Raw genomic sequence first — 15,245 nt, forward strand, 5'->3', positions numbered from 1 at the left:
TCCGACGCCTGTTTAATGTAATATATTCACCAGCAAAGTCAAACACCCCAGAGATATTTGTGCATGGATCAAACTACTGTATACCAATCCAGAAGCTTCAGTTTGTATTAACAACATTTGTTCAGACTACTTTAAGCTAGAACGTGGCACCAGACAAGGATGTCCCTTGTCACCACTGCTGTTTGCAATCGCCATTGAACCACTGGCGGTTCACTGTCGAAATTCTTATCAGATAAAAGGGATTATCACAGAAGGACTGGAACAGAAAATTTCTCTATAAGCAGATGATATGGTTTTATATACAGTAATCCCTCGCTACTTCGCGGTTCACTTTTCGCGGATTCACGACTTTGCGGGTTTTTAAATACAAGTGATTGCCCGCCTATCGCGGAAGTTATGTTCCAGACCCATCAGCAACAGGAGAAAATCCGCGATATAGAAAGACCATATAAATAAACATTTTTATAGTTTAAGCCTTAAAATACCCATCCCACATGCTTTAAACACATGTAAACTTATAAAACACACTTTGTTAACACATATGATATGTGGATGTCGGGCTAAGGATATGAGTAACATCTCACTATTATAAAACATTTTAACTTCACGCAAGACAAGACAGTGAGACAGGAAAATTGGTGATGTACAGGCTTTTAAATTATTGACACGCAGAGCGACAAGCAGCACAAAGCCAGCACAAAGTCCAGTTCTCCTTAGCGTTCATTCAGCTCCCCACCCCCTTGACAATGCGAAGTGGCAGGAGCGTACTGCGCTTCCGGGGAGGGGGGGTTTGAGCGAAGGTGCGTTCAGCTCTCACACACCCACACACACACACACACACACTCCTCGCGCAGAGCGACAAGCAGGCATTTTGGCAGAAGCAGCACAAAGTCCATTTCTGCTCAGCATGAGTTCAGCTGCCCTCCTTCACAAAGCGAGTGCAGACACATTGACGTCTGATCGCTGCGTGCAGTGTGCAGTGTTGGTCTGAGGTGTTTAAGAATGTAGAAAGTGTTTAAGAGCATAGGAAGTGTTTATAAGAGTGTTGTAAAGGTTAACAAGAGAGTGAGAAAGGTTTTTAAGAGTGTGGGAAGGGTTTATAAAGCCTTAAAATATGTATAAATAATAAAATAAATATAGGTCGCTACTTCGCGGATTTTCACCTATCGCGGGGGGCTCTGGAACGTAACCCCCGCGATAGGTGAGGGATTACTGTATATCAGACCCAGAAAACACTGTGCCTGCAGTTTTAACAGCACTCACAGAATTTCAAAAGATATCTGGTCTCAGAATTAATCTGAATAAAAGTATACTCTTTCCAGTGAATTCATAAGCATATAATATTAGATTGGACACCCTACCTTTTACCATAGCAGATCAGTTTAAATACCTAGGGGTAAGTATCACAAGTAAACATAAAGCTCCTTATCAACATAATTTTGCCGTCTGTATGGAAAAAATTAAGCACGACTTGCATAGATGGTCAACCCTTCATCTCACTCTAGCCGGAAGAATTAACATTGTTAAGATGAATATCCTTCCTAAACTTCTTTTTCTATTTCAAAACATTCCAATATATATCAATAAATCTTTTTTAAGCAATAAGACTCAGCAATAACTTCATTAGTTTGGAATTCAAAACACCCATGTATCTGAAGAGTGACCCTACAAAGACCTCAGGCAGAAGGTGGCATGGCTTTACCTAATTTTCAGTTTTATTACTGGGCAGCAAACATACAAGCTATAAACTCCTGGACACAAATAAATGAACATACACAGGCTTGGTCCGCAATACAAGTAAAATCCTGTAGTACTTCTTTATACTCCCTGCTCTGTGCTGAAATAAATGCAAGTTATCGCAAATATACTAATAACCCAATTGTGCTTTACTCACTCAGAATATGGAACCAACTTAGAAAGCATTTTAAGATGGAGAATCTTTTATCTGTGGCACCTCTGCAAGACAGCCACCTCTTTCAACCCTCGCAAACATATCCATTTTTTAATACCTGGAAAAGATTTGGGATTAAAATGCTCAGAGATCTTTATAGAGACAACATATTTGCATCCTTTGAACAATTACGTTCCAAATTCACCCTCCCAGCTACACATTTCTTTCACTATCTTCAAATTAGAAACTTTGTTAAACAGAAACTGCCCGATTTCCCTCACCTCGTACCCTCCACCATGCTGGAAAAAATACTGCTCAATTTCGAGGAATTAGACACCATTTCTGCATTATATAAAATCTTATTAGAGTCCCTACCTTTCAAAGACGCAAGAGGACATTGGGAAGAAGATCTCTTAATCAATATATCAGAAAAGGAGTGGAAGGTAGCAATGCAGAGAATTCACTCGAGCTCTATATACGCAAAGCATAGAATTATTCAACTCAAAATGATATATTGAGCTCATCTGTCTCACTTAAAACTGTCCAAAATGTTTCCAGGGCAAGATCCAACCTGCGAACACTGCAACCAAGCTCCTGCCTTACTGGGTCACATGTTTTCGGCCTGCACCAAATTAACATCATTTTGGACCAAAATTTTTAAGTGCCTTTCAGACAGCCTTGGGGTCACAATCCCTCCTAACCCATTAACCGCTGTGTTCGGTGTTCTTCCAGACAGACTTGAAGTGGAGAAGGACAAGCAAACGGTGATTGCATTCACTACACTTTTGGAACGCAGACTTATTTTGTTAAATTGGAAGAATCCTAACTCTCCTCTGATAAGTCAGTAGGAAACCGATGTTTTATATTATTTGAAATTGGAAAAAATCAAATTCTCAGCTAGAGGATCCATACAGAATTTTTTCAAAACCTGGCAGGATCTAATCAATAATATTTTAGAATAAAAAATAATTATTGCCGCATTTATTTCCCTTCTCCATTTTTTAATTTTTTTATTTACCTATATATATTTCTTCCTTTCTTTTGTTTATTTTTTGCCCTATTAAAAAGCCTTAAGCAATTCTCCTTTGGCTAAGCTCTCCTTCTCAAGGGTGGGGTCTGACTTGTCTTCAATTCTTTTTTGTTATAAATTAATCTATATGTATGGAATGATAACAATAAAATTAATAAATAAAAAAAAATTAAGAAATAGAATAGAATAGAAATAAAGTAAAATTACACTAAGGTTGACTCATGATATTACTTAGGTTAAAATAAATACAAAGGCAGATGTTAATCCACTGAGCTTACTATGTGAAGAGGAGAACTTGGTAAGTCCAAAATGAAATTCAGTATTAAGTTATGTAATGAGAACTGAATAGACATTGAAATTGAGTGAGATTTGTGTTTGCAGTGGATAATTGTAATAATTTTTAACACTGATGAAGTGTTTCACTGGTTTTTTGTTTCTTTTTCTTGTGGCACCTGCCTCAAATATGGGAAATTCTTACTTGTTGCATGTTGTAATTATGTTTCACTTCCTTGTATACTATGTGCATCTTCATCAGTTTCATCTGTTGTCCTTGTATGCTTTGCTGCAGCTTTTATTTTCTAGTTTTGTATTTCTCTGTTCAGGTGATTTATGTTTTGAGCTTGACACACTCTGCAGCACTTGTACATATATCTTTGTACACTATTTGACATCACTGATTGCTTAAACATGCTCGGTGATTTTGGAGTGCTTATCTAAAAGCTTCTTTCCTTGAATTTCAGCAAAGTGCTCTTGTCTGAAAGTAAGCTTCCATTATCTTCTAGCTTCTGCAAGGACAGAAATCAACATTTACATATACTGATATTTATTTATATATATATATATGGCATTTGGTATAGGATGCTGTTATGATGTGAAATTTTGCATACAAGTTGATAAATATTTTGTATGTCTTTATTTGTAACTTAGACAAAGCAATGCAGTATTAGTGTTACATTATTGATAATAACAGCAATGGTTTGATGGTTTAAGAACCTCTTCCCCCTTTTAGGAATGAGTATCTTTGTAATTTTACAACAGGGTTGGGGGAAGTGCCTCAAACAAGTTTGGCTAATATTTCTCTGCAGGACTCCCAGTCAACCCCCACAGGAAAGCCAGGCTGCCTAACTGCCAAGCTTTACCTTAACATATGGTTTTGGGGGGTGGCAGGTGTAAAGGTGTTCTATCCCCCCATTGGTCTGAAGTATAGCTGTTTGGAACTGGCTTGTATCAAAAGATTTTAAGTACTATAACACCCTATTGGCTGTAGGGGTTGAACAGAAAACCTATAAATTTGATTGCTTTACCTCACTCTCTCTTACCAAACTGATCAAAGATCATCTCACACACCATGAACTGAAAAGGACAACACATTGAAGAGCACAGCTCAGCAGCCATATTGAGACAGGCATGCGGCCTGTTCTGAAGAAAGCTGACCACAAGTGATGCCTTAACTAGAGACATTTTAAGTAATTAACAAATCTATGTGTCGCCTGAAACTACACATCACTATTTATCAGGTTGTATGGTTGCCAAAATTCAAATGTACTTTGCATATTGTTATCATTTATAAATATTATCAGTAATATATTATTTAAATTGGAACTTAACTCCCGCTTGTCTTTAACTACACCTAATTGCCTGAGGTTATAAATGTAGAAGGGAAGGTGGGGAGAAGTTATATGGTACAGTACCTTATAAACAGTCGTAAGTCTGGGAGATCTGAGGCATTCTGACAAAGGCTACATATTAATAATACAAAAGTGGAAAGTAGAGCAATATATTACTCTACCAAGACAAAACAGATGCTGAACATTCTGTTTGAATGAAACACTAAAATATATTTTATTAATACGAGGTGATACACAAAAATAACATCCATCCATCCATTTTCCAACCCGCTGAATCCGAACATAGGGTCACGGGGGTCTGCTGGAGCCAATCCCAGCCAACACAGGGCACAAGGCAGGAACCAATCCCGGGCAGGGTGCCAACCCACCGCAGGACACACACAAACACACCCACACACCAAGCACACACTAGGGCCAATTTAGAATCACCAATCCACCTAACCTGCATGTGTTTGGACTGTGGGAGGAAACCGGAGTGCCCGGAGGAAACCCACGCAGACACGGGGAGAACATGCAAACTCCACGCAGGGAGGACCCGGGAAGCGAACCCAGGTCCCCAGGTCTCCCAACTGCGAGGCAGCAGCGCTACCCACTGCGCCACCGTGCCGCCACAAAAATAAACAGGATTGGTTAAAACAAAATATATATATATATATATATTGATGAATTACAGCATCCTAAACATTGTCACCTTCTATATTGTTATATTCTATATATATTCTAAACATTGTCACCATCTACTCAAAGCACCGTGATGTTCCAACAATGATGGATGGATTAAAAGCCAGAAGTCTGTATGACCATCAGCATCAAGTGACTCTGTGAGAACCCTAACTACAAAGAGAACTATTTCATTTATGTTAGGTAGAATGCCCAGAGGGAACTGGGCAGTTTCGTGGCCTGGAACCCCTGCAGATTTTATTTTTTTCTCCAGCCGTCTGGAGTTTTTTTTTTGTTTTTTCTGTCCACCCTGGCCATCGGACCTTACTCCTTTTCTATGTTAACTATCCATCCATCCATTTTCCAACCCGCTGAATCCGAACACAGGGTCACGGGGGTCTGCTGGAGCCAATCCCAGCCAACACAGGGCACAAGGCAGGAACCAATCCCGGGCAGGGTGCCAACCCACCGCAGGACCTATGTTAACTAATGTTGTCTTATTTTAATTTCTTATTTTGTCTTTTATTTTTCTTTTCTTCATTATGTAAAGCACTTTGAGCTACTTTTTGTATGAAAATGTGCTATATAAATAAATGTTGTTGTTATATACTCCCCCTCCCGATCTCTACACCACTCCATATGTATCTTCCATTGACTGAAACAGTGCTGGAAGTCTTCTTGCTTGAGGCTCTTTAACAGGCTTGCCGTTTCTGTCTTCACTTCATCCACTGAAGAAAAATGTGTTCTCTTCAGGTCACTTTTGATTTTCGGGAACAAAATCAGGCGAATACGGAGGATGATCGAGGACAGGAATAGTTTTTGTCAGTCAAAAACTGCTTTACGGAAAAAACATTGTGCGCAGGAGCGTTGTCTTGCTGAACCACCCATCCCCCTCTCGACCTGGGAGTTGAATTTCTTCCACATTTTCTTGTCCTAATGTTTGTGCCACTCTGAAACTTTTGTGCAAAACAAACTGTTATCACCGTACACTGTTTTATCATTTCATAAGTTTCTGTGGCCGTTTTGTTCAATTTCGCAAGAAATTTGATATTGATTCGCTGTTCGATTTTTTCACCAGACATTATAGCAGCAACTCGTGTAGAGATTGTTGTGCAAATATTGACTGAGCTATTCACAGGATATACTTAGCCGGTCGGCGGTTTGAGAGGGCATGTAGGAGGGGATATAGTTCTATGATTCATGTTCGGCCGACCTCCAGACAGTTTTCCAGGAAAGCCCCAAGCCCAGACCAGTTATTTTTGTGTCTCACCTCATACATGCATTACTAAATACTTTCCAATCAACTGCACATCCTAAATGTTTAGACTGCAAATCCCAACAGAATGTAGCTTCTGTTGATCTGTCTCTGTAAACTGCAAAATGTTCATTTGAAGTAAATGGTATGTTATACTCTGTTAAAAGGATTGCCAATAAGAAAGCTGAAAAAGAAGATTCACAGAAGTGTTGACTTCAGTACTCAAAACACCCAAATCAAGAAATCTACCTAACACCACCAATAAATACACAGATGAGGCTGCACGTCCAAATGAATAACTAAAAAAATTTACTTTACTGTCTAATTGGAACTGCAAAAATGCCACAACAAAATAGGCATAGGCCACAATGCATACCTAAACTCTATGTGCTGTTCCTATGCCATATAGTTAAAATGACAGAAAGATATTATAGCAGACAGAGGCACTTCTCAAACACATGGAGCTCAGAAGTTGTAGCGGTCTATGTGTGTCTGTGCCTGTTGTCTCCACTGTCCAGAGCTCATTAAAACGTGCAAAATGATTATTAATCTTCAGATACCTTCTGCAATCGAGATCCTAAATAGCTAACAGAAATGTTATCTTTTATTTTCTTTTGTTCAATATATTTTGCTCTCTCCCTGAAACGCTGGCAGTTGTTTAAAACGCCTGGTCTTCTAGAAACTGTGGGCTAGTGCTTTGAGAAGAAGACCTGTGCAGGATTTCACCAATATACATTATACACTTTTTAACAGGTTATCCCCAGACATTTATTTTGGTTTGAGAATCACAACTAATCCTGCAAGACTACCACTAGAGGGTTTCAAATTCATGTCTTCAGAGGCCAGTATGCCCCTCTATCCTTTCTAAATAAATAACAAATTTCATTAACAATTTATTCTTACTCTCATTTAACATTAATGAGACTAGATCACCAAATATTTAATAAATTCTAGTTAGATTAGTACTTCCTTTACCATTTCTTTTATTTTCTTCACTTTTACTATTTAAATTGTCCATTATTAAGCTACAGTATGTGACGTTGCAGGTTGGCGCCACGCTCTCACTTCTGTTTTGGGAGCCTCCTGAACCTGACACCATTAATAACATAACCGGATGAGCCAGGCAGATGAGGACACACACAACACATTTTAAGCGGAAGGTGCAAAGGTGTTCAGTGCTTTTATTTTTAAAACAAAGCAAATCAACAAAACAGTTTCTGAAGTGTACTGCAAAATCCATAATAAATAAATAATCCAATAAAATGAAGTGTTCATAGTGGAAGTTAAAACCAATAAATAGAATATTCATAAACATGAAGTTAAAAACACAGGCAAGAAACTGTCCTTAAAAGTCAGAGCCACTTTATAACCGATGTCTCCTTTAATAGCCCTTTATGGACCTTGCTGTCCGACGTGAAGTCCACCAGCAGGCGTAGACAACCTTTTGTCCTGGCCCAGAACCCTGCTATCAATCCCATGGCTTTCCATGGTATGCTGCTGATTCCTACTCTGCTCCATGCCCACCGTTGCTGAATGGCTCCACCCAGCGAAAGCATGCTGTCCTCCTACTGCTGCCAACTTGATGGCTCCTCCAGACTACAGCACAGTACCGAGCATGATAGTCACTCCTGCTACCCTCAGCCCCCTACTGCCACTGGCCACACACACTCCTCCCAGGGGCTCCATTCACATTTGCCTGCTTTCTTTCAACATGCACCAGCTCTCGCCCTTTAACCTCTGTTTCTCCCTGCATTTTTTCTTTCTTTTCTTCTTCTCCCTCTGTGTCTTCTCATTTTCCTTTAATACACTGGGGAGGATTGCCGGTCCGATCACCTGATTGCCACCTGAGCTCATAACAAGACAATCAGATCACCTGCACATGCCAGCAAGGCAGCGCATGGTCAGCTGACCGCCTTACACCAATCTGGAGAAGAGCCATCTTCTTAGTCAACGATTTGCACCTGCTTCTCCCCCTTAGCGTGAGCACGTCCATTATACGGTATGTTTAATATAAGCTGGCATGCCACAGACCTCTCTTACCACACAGTATCAGTTCGTCTGGTGTTGCAATTATATAGCACTGGGTTTAGATTCTTAATGGCAGTGCTAATGTCTGTAATGCAGCATCTATTGAAATTAAAACAAAAAAGAAAAAGCAATCTAGAAGATGGTGCATTGCAAACACTACTGATGAATATGCCCAACAGAGCGCAATTGTAAGATGAACAGATATTTGCATATATATATGCTGTGGCAACTAGGGGGAGTAGCAGAGTTCCAAACCTCAGACACAACAGTACCACAAAGTCCCGGGTTCAAAAAAACATTATTTTAATTTTAATAAAGTACCTTTCTACAGGACTTTATCCAAATCAGCATGAACCAAAACAAAAATCTTTCATTTTTTCTCTCCACTCCTCCCAGGTGAGGTTTGTTCTTCCAAAGCTGACTCCAGGGGTACTTTTGGTCCTAGGACACTGCATAAAGGAAGCACCTCCTGGCCAAATGGAAGCCCCTCAAAGTTGGGACAGTCATTCCATGCAGCTCCCCTCTAATGGCAGCCATGGGACCCAGCAGGGCTGCCTATTGGGACTACAGTTCCCAGTATGGTCTGTTGATGTGTACATTGGTGTGTCCTAGAAGACTGAGCTCCCACCCCACTCCCACTGCATTCATCCTTTTCATAGCTTTGAGTACAAGGGATACGCCATTCTATGTAGAGCAGTTGTGACAATATGCAATCTAGAGATAATCATGACTATCTAAAATATCCAGTTTAATATGTCCCACCTACAGTCTCTTAAAGCACTTTGTCATGACTGGAATGAGTGCCACTGGTGTGTAGTCATTCAGACAGTCTACTTTTGTTTTCTTAAACACAGGTATAATTGTTGTACTTTAGTGCAGAAGAGCACCTCAGTTTGTCTCACTGAAGAAGTCAGCTAATTGGTTGCTACAGATTTTAAAAATGCCTTGAACTTCCATCTAGACCGGATGCTTTATGGACATTAACTTGTTGCAGGCAATTTAAATGGCAGCCTGCTTGTTACCACTATCAAAGTGGGCAAAGAAAGTATGAAGTTCATAGGGAAGAGAAAATGCACATATGATTAATTAAACTTGTATTCCATAAGCATCTCTATTACAGCAGCTATACTCAGGTTACTCACATGCTGATGTTTAGCCAATTTGAATGCTTTTCTGTGACTGTATCTGCGTTTCTTGTATGCTTCCACAGTGCCAATATGCACTGCCACATGTCATAAACAGATTAGACAGATTATTTGACTGGTGATGAGGTTGCTAGAAAGGGGTGTGTGGTACTCCCGATATCTCTGCAAATGGACAAAGGTCCAGGTCTTTAGAGTCCTGGTGCATCCTGTTTTGCTATATGGTTACGAGAAATGGATGCTATCCAGTGACCTGAGACGAAGACTGGACTCATTTGGTACTGTGTCTCTTTGAAGAATCCTTGGGTTCCAAAAGTTTGACTTTGTTTTAAATGAGCGGTTCCTCATGGAGTCCCGAATGAGGCACATTACCTGCATTGTAAGGGAACATCAGCTATGGCACTACGGCCATGTGGAATGATTCCACGAGGGTGATCCGGCTCAAAGGATCCTCACTGTTAAGGACCTGTGCAGCTGGACCAGGCCAAGGGATGAACATGCTACACCTGGTTGCGGCAGATAGATTTTAGTCATTTCTGGAGGGTGGGACTTGACCGCGTGTCTGTCTGTGGAGGTTGCCAACCAGGATCTTGAGCCATTTCATCATGTGGTGGGTGCGGCAATGTGCTGTACTAGTGCATGCTCCCCAACCTGACCTGACATTATTTACACATACACAGTAATATATATGTTTTCCATTTTTTAATCCACAGTCCTGAACAGGGTTGGTTGAGTTGCTGGAGGCTAACATAGGGCACAAAAGAGGAAGGAACAAATCCTGGACGAGACACCAGTCCATTACAGGGCAAAAACACACATCCATATTTTTTAGACAAGTCTAAGCATTATCCTCTGATGAAGACCCCTGATAGGGGTTGAAAGCTCAGGAATAAAACTATTTTATGATACGTAATTCGTTTTTTCTCCCTTCGTGGATCTCCAACTGCAAATATATATATATATATATATATATATATATATATATATATATATATATATATATATATATTTTCACGGCATTCGTAGTCTGAATCACAATCTGATTGTATGGGTGGTTACCTACCAGGTAACGCTTGTGGTTGGTCAGCAAGTCGGCTAACATCCGCCACGATGCCCTCAGTTGTGAGTAGCAGATCACAGAATGGTTGAAATAGTTTACTGTCAAATAATGCAAAGAGTACGCGACACGTGTTTCGCCCTAATTCTGGGTTCATCAGGCGTACACACTCTACTGCACTCCCTCTTGGGAATCGAGATGGAGTGCAGTAGAGTGTGTACGCCTGATTAGCCCAGAATTAGGGCGAAACATGTGTCGCGTATTCTTTGCATTATTTGACAGTAAACTATTTCAACCATATATATATATATATATTATATATATATTATATATATATATATATATATATATATATATATATATATATATACATACCATAATATGCTATAATAATTTTAGTTCCTTAGTACAAATCTCTCTATACTAGTTACTCTCGACACACTGCCGCTACTCACTGTATTACTACAAGTTTCTTGTCACATTCCTCATGATTCACTCTGCTTCAGCTATTACTAAATAACATTTGCATTTGTACTCTACACAAACATTACTTCAACCCAAACCTGGGTATTATCATCCACGAAATGTTGCATGATTTTTCTATCAACTTGCTTACTGGAATTTTCCATATCCATTGCTGTGGTTTGCCCATCATTCCATCCTGGAATATGTATGCTTTTCTTTCTTTCTGGACTAGTGTCCTATTCAGGTGTTGCTCCTGCTTTGCACCCTTTGTCTGCTGCAATAGGCTCCAGTTGCTCCAAGCCCCAGCATTAGATAAACAAGTTAAGAAAATGTATGGACAGTGGGAAATACGATATTACTGGATCATTTTAAATATGAAATTCTACATTACTTTTAATGGATGACATTATTCTGGCTTTTCAGCAGTCATCAGACATCTATGTTAATGATTTGCAATGGGTTGGTATAAGCTGCATGATGACAATAAATGACAAAAGTAATTTAAAAATTTTTAAAACTTAATTACCATTAATGAAAGTCTAAAATCAATGTTTATTATACTAAGTTGTACTTAACTAGTACTTTACCAATTCTCTGCTTGTTTTAATCACATTCATCAACACAAGTTCTGCTCACACATTTAACTTAATCTAAGATGTATTATCCATTATTTGCTATATTCCAGTGGATGATTTTTGACTTCAAGGAGTATGCTTCTATAATGAAACTTTAAGTGCTAGGCCAAATATACAAGTTGCTTTCCTGTTGGAGAACAGAGTGGAGGGAGCTCCTTTCCCTAGCTGCACTATAGGTGCTATGAGAAGGAACACATAGGCTTCAGCATCTACAAAAACTTGGCCTGGCAGTAGCAGAGATAACAAAGAAAAAAACACACATACACACAAAAAAATCTGCTTACAGAGAATAGTAATACTTTTTTTGCTACAACCTCAACAGGAAAAATGCTTTTGGATGTTAAGATTGTTACTTCTTTATATTATACTGTTTTTGACTAGAAGTAGCCAGCATTTGAAAAATTTTGTACTGCACTCAGGCCCACAAACACTAAATAAGTTTTAATGTCACCCGCAGATAGCCAGAGATAGCCAACCTAATAAAGTAATCTATTGTCAGGGTCAACTCTTTGTAATAATTTCTACTGTATGTGATTTTCATTCCACTCATAGCTCCAGAACCCATCATGGTAACCATAAAAACATGTGTCATAAGCCTAACACATGTTAAAGACTCTGATCCAAACCAGTCAAAAAAAGAGTTCATTACATTATATTCACCATTCCATCATAGGACTCACTTGTACATGCACAAACCCTCAAATGAAGCCAAGTGCTTAATATTAAAGCAGGCAGTTTCCAAATGTAAAATTAGAAGTTAATATCAACAGTACTTGGTCAGACATGTCACATATTAAGTTTTCTATTATGTTTAATCTATGTTGTAACAGTTACATAAATTAGCTCATTTGACTTCTCACATATTTAACATACTTAAAAAGAAGAAAAAGATTACATTTTTCTGCGGTTAAACTGAAGTTTGTGCACAGTTATACATTTTCTTTATACTATACTTACAGTTACGAGGCTTTTCTTCATTTAGACCTTCATCTTCATTTTCAGGGTCGATATCCTCAGCTTGGGTAATCCAGTCCAAGTAGCCCTTAAGATCCTCCTCCAACTGTTGCTTTTCACGTAGCTTCTGAAAATCTCCACGTGCCTTGGCTTTTTCCCTTTCCTTTGAAAACTCCCTGCAAGCACACAAAGAATAAAGGCATGTCTTATTGAACTTGGTTTTCTCATTTTTTGTAGGACTGAATTAAAATTACAGCACAAATTCTACATGAAACATGAACTTAGAATAATGAAGTAAATGTTGGTTCCTGCCCAATCCATTTGAACACTGTATTGGCTACAACTCAGAAACATATACACATTATTATTAAGCAGTTCGCATACGTTTGCAACCCAAGATTTTTCTTCTTTTTTTGCATATAACAAAGACATATGCTTTGCATTTGCCATTCCAACAGACTGCACATCACAAACATTAACACTGTTATTGTTTTTTTCGTGTCTGCCGTTTCTATAGGAGGGTGACAATGAGTTAAATTCCAATGGATGTTTTTCAGATGTTGACAAGCAATAAGCAAAAGGTATCACTGAAAACCACAGAAAACAAAAACATCAAAAAAAAAACAGTACGAGGAAAGTTCAAAGAAAGAATTTTTTTTTTTATAATGTTTCTGTTTGGGGATCGTTGTGTAGCCTAAATGTGTACAACTGAGCTGCGGCCACAGATCTAACTGCTCTGCGGATGATTCATTCAAGCATTTCAAGGTCACCTCGTTGTAATGAAAGCATCTGCTGAATGTACTTCGTAGTAATGAGATTTCTATAGTCTCGTGTCATATGGGGAAACTGTCGGGAACGTAAAAATACTTTGTTGTAATACTCTCTCACCTCGGTCTCTCTCCTCTCTCTGGGCTGCTGCAAAGCCCCGCCCACCAAGCATTCTGAAAAGTCTGAGTGAGTCTCCGTTGCCGGCAGTTCTCTCGCGGCCCGGTAGTGGGTCGCAGACCGGTGGTTGGGGACCCCTGGTGTAGACCACTTGGACAGACTAATTGTAACATTCATGGATCACAAGGGATTATTATCCTTCAAGAATTACCCATTTGAAAAAAGACCATAAAGTGATGCAGTGAATCACCTTACCAAATCAAAATTAAACCAAACCAAATTTTATTTGTCACATACAAAAGAAACATATAGCAGAATATGCAGTGAAACGTTTAGTACCACTAGTATTGTAACAAACTGTCATTTGATTATTTGTTACCTTGAATGAGTCTGACCTTTCTCTGTTGACCCCTCTCTCACGTTTCTGCAATAGAACTGGTAGTCACTTAATGTTTTTGTTTATCACACCATTGTAGACCACCAAGAAAGTGGAACCAAAAACTGTGACATCGCTATTCATAATGTGGTAAAAGTCACCTAGATCAAATGTCTTGCCTATTCTAATACTTGGCGAAACAACACCTAAACCAAAACTAAACTATAACTGGCTATTTTGAGAAGCAAGCATTACTAACCAGGTGTACCAAATAAAGGGGTTATTCAATATGTTGTAAAATTTTGCATCTAATATTATGAACAATATTATATTCATGATAAGCTAATGGCTTTCTCAACCTGTAAATATAGCTAGAGTGTCTGAAGTATCATTTTTGAAATGAGTCACAGTTTGAACAAATGTCTGATAGGGATCGCTTTCCTTTTTTCTAATAGGAAGTTCTTCAGTAGATTATTAATTTAACCTTAATAAGGATAAAAGCATGCAGATCTTTACAACTTTTTAGTGGATTAAAATCAAACAGTTGGTATTTGTTTAAAAGACAAGTTACAAAAGATATCAGTTAGAAATGGACTTGAACACTTGAGTACTCAAATGCTCATTATGGGTTAATTATAAAAGCCGGAATATGTGCTTGAAATATTCTAATTAGGTTACAGCACCATGTGAGAACAGCTTGAATTGCAAATCCGATTTTTTTTTTCTTTAAGTGAACACTGTGTGTATTAAGGGGAATGAGACAATTTTAATTTACCAGTTAGCAATGTGGAAGTCTCCTCATGACACACTATTATTTAGACAGCATAATATTTAAATAAAACACTGGAAACTGATTGCTGTATGACTTACTACAATATATAAAATGTAACATCATATTATATCAACACATGAGTTATAAGAAACGCATGCTAAACCATGAGTTACTGAAACTTATTATTTATTTACAAATTCTACAATGTGTTTGCAAAAATGAGTAATTATAAATGCAACAAAAAGTTACAAAAAGACACTGCTGACAAACCCATTCTAGGATTATGACATGGATATGGTGGAGCGTCATATATACAGTAGATTAGTATTCACTGGAATGCAACAGAGCATGTGGCGAGTGAAGGAACGCTCATAATCGCATGATTAAGTGTAATTCATTGTGAGTTGGTATTAGTAGACAAATAAGTGACAGCAATGTGACATCAGGTTGCAAACATGAAAAATTTG

The 15,245-nt window shown here is 38.6% G+C and overlaps 1 protein-coding gene and 1 long non-coding RNA gene across 9 annotated transcripts in view; both read right to left on the bottom strand.

Moving 5' to 3' along the window:
• Positions 1 to 15,245, bottom strand: part of cacna1c (calcium channel, voltage-dependent, L type, alpha 1C subunit) — a 1,063,887-nt gene that overhangs the window by 355,708 nt on the left and 692,934 nt on the right. For all 8 annotated transcript variants that reach the window (XM_051921415.1, XM_051921414.1, XM_051921413.1 and 5 more), the window contains one exon: positions 12,749 to 12,921. In XM_051921415.1, the coding sequence (XP_051777375.1) occupies positions 12,749 to 12,921 (173 nt within the window). The remainder of the gene's footprint in view (positions 1 to 12,748; positions 12,922 to 15,245) is intronic.
• Positions 5,467 to 5,968, bottom strand: LOC127526309 (uncharacterized). The gene is made up of 2 exons (XR_007933935.1): positions 5,687 to 5,968; positions 5,467 to 5,544 (listed from the first exon to the last, which is right to left on the bottom strand). It is a non-coding gene; the product is annotated as an uncharacterized LOC127526309 (long non-coding RNA).

The sequence above is a fragment of the Erpetoichthys calabaricus genome, chromosome 18, assembly GCF_900747795.2.
Source record: "Erpetoichthys calabaricus chromosome 18, fErpCal1.3, whole genome shotgun sequence".
NCBI classification, from domain to species: Eukaryota; Metazoa; Chordata; class Cladistia; order Polypteriformes; family Polypteridae; genus Erpetoichthys; species Erpetoichthys calabaricus.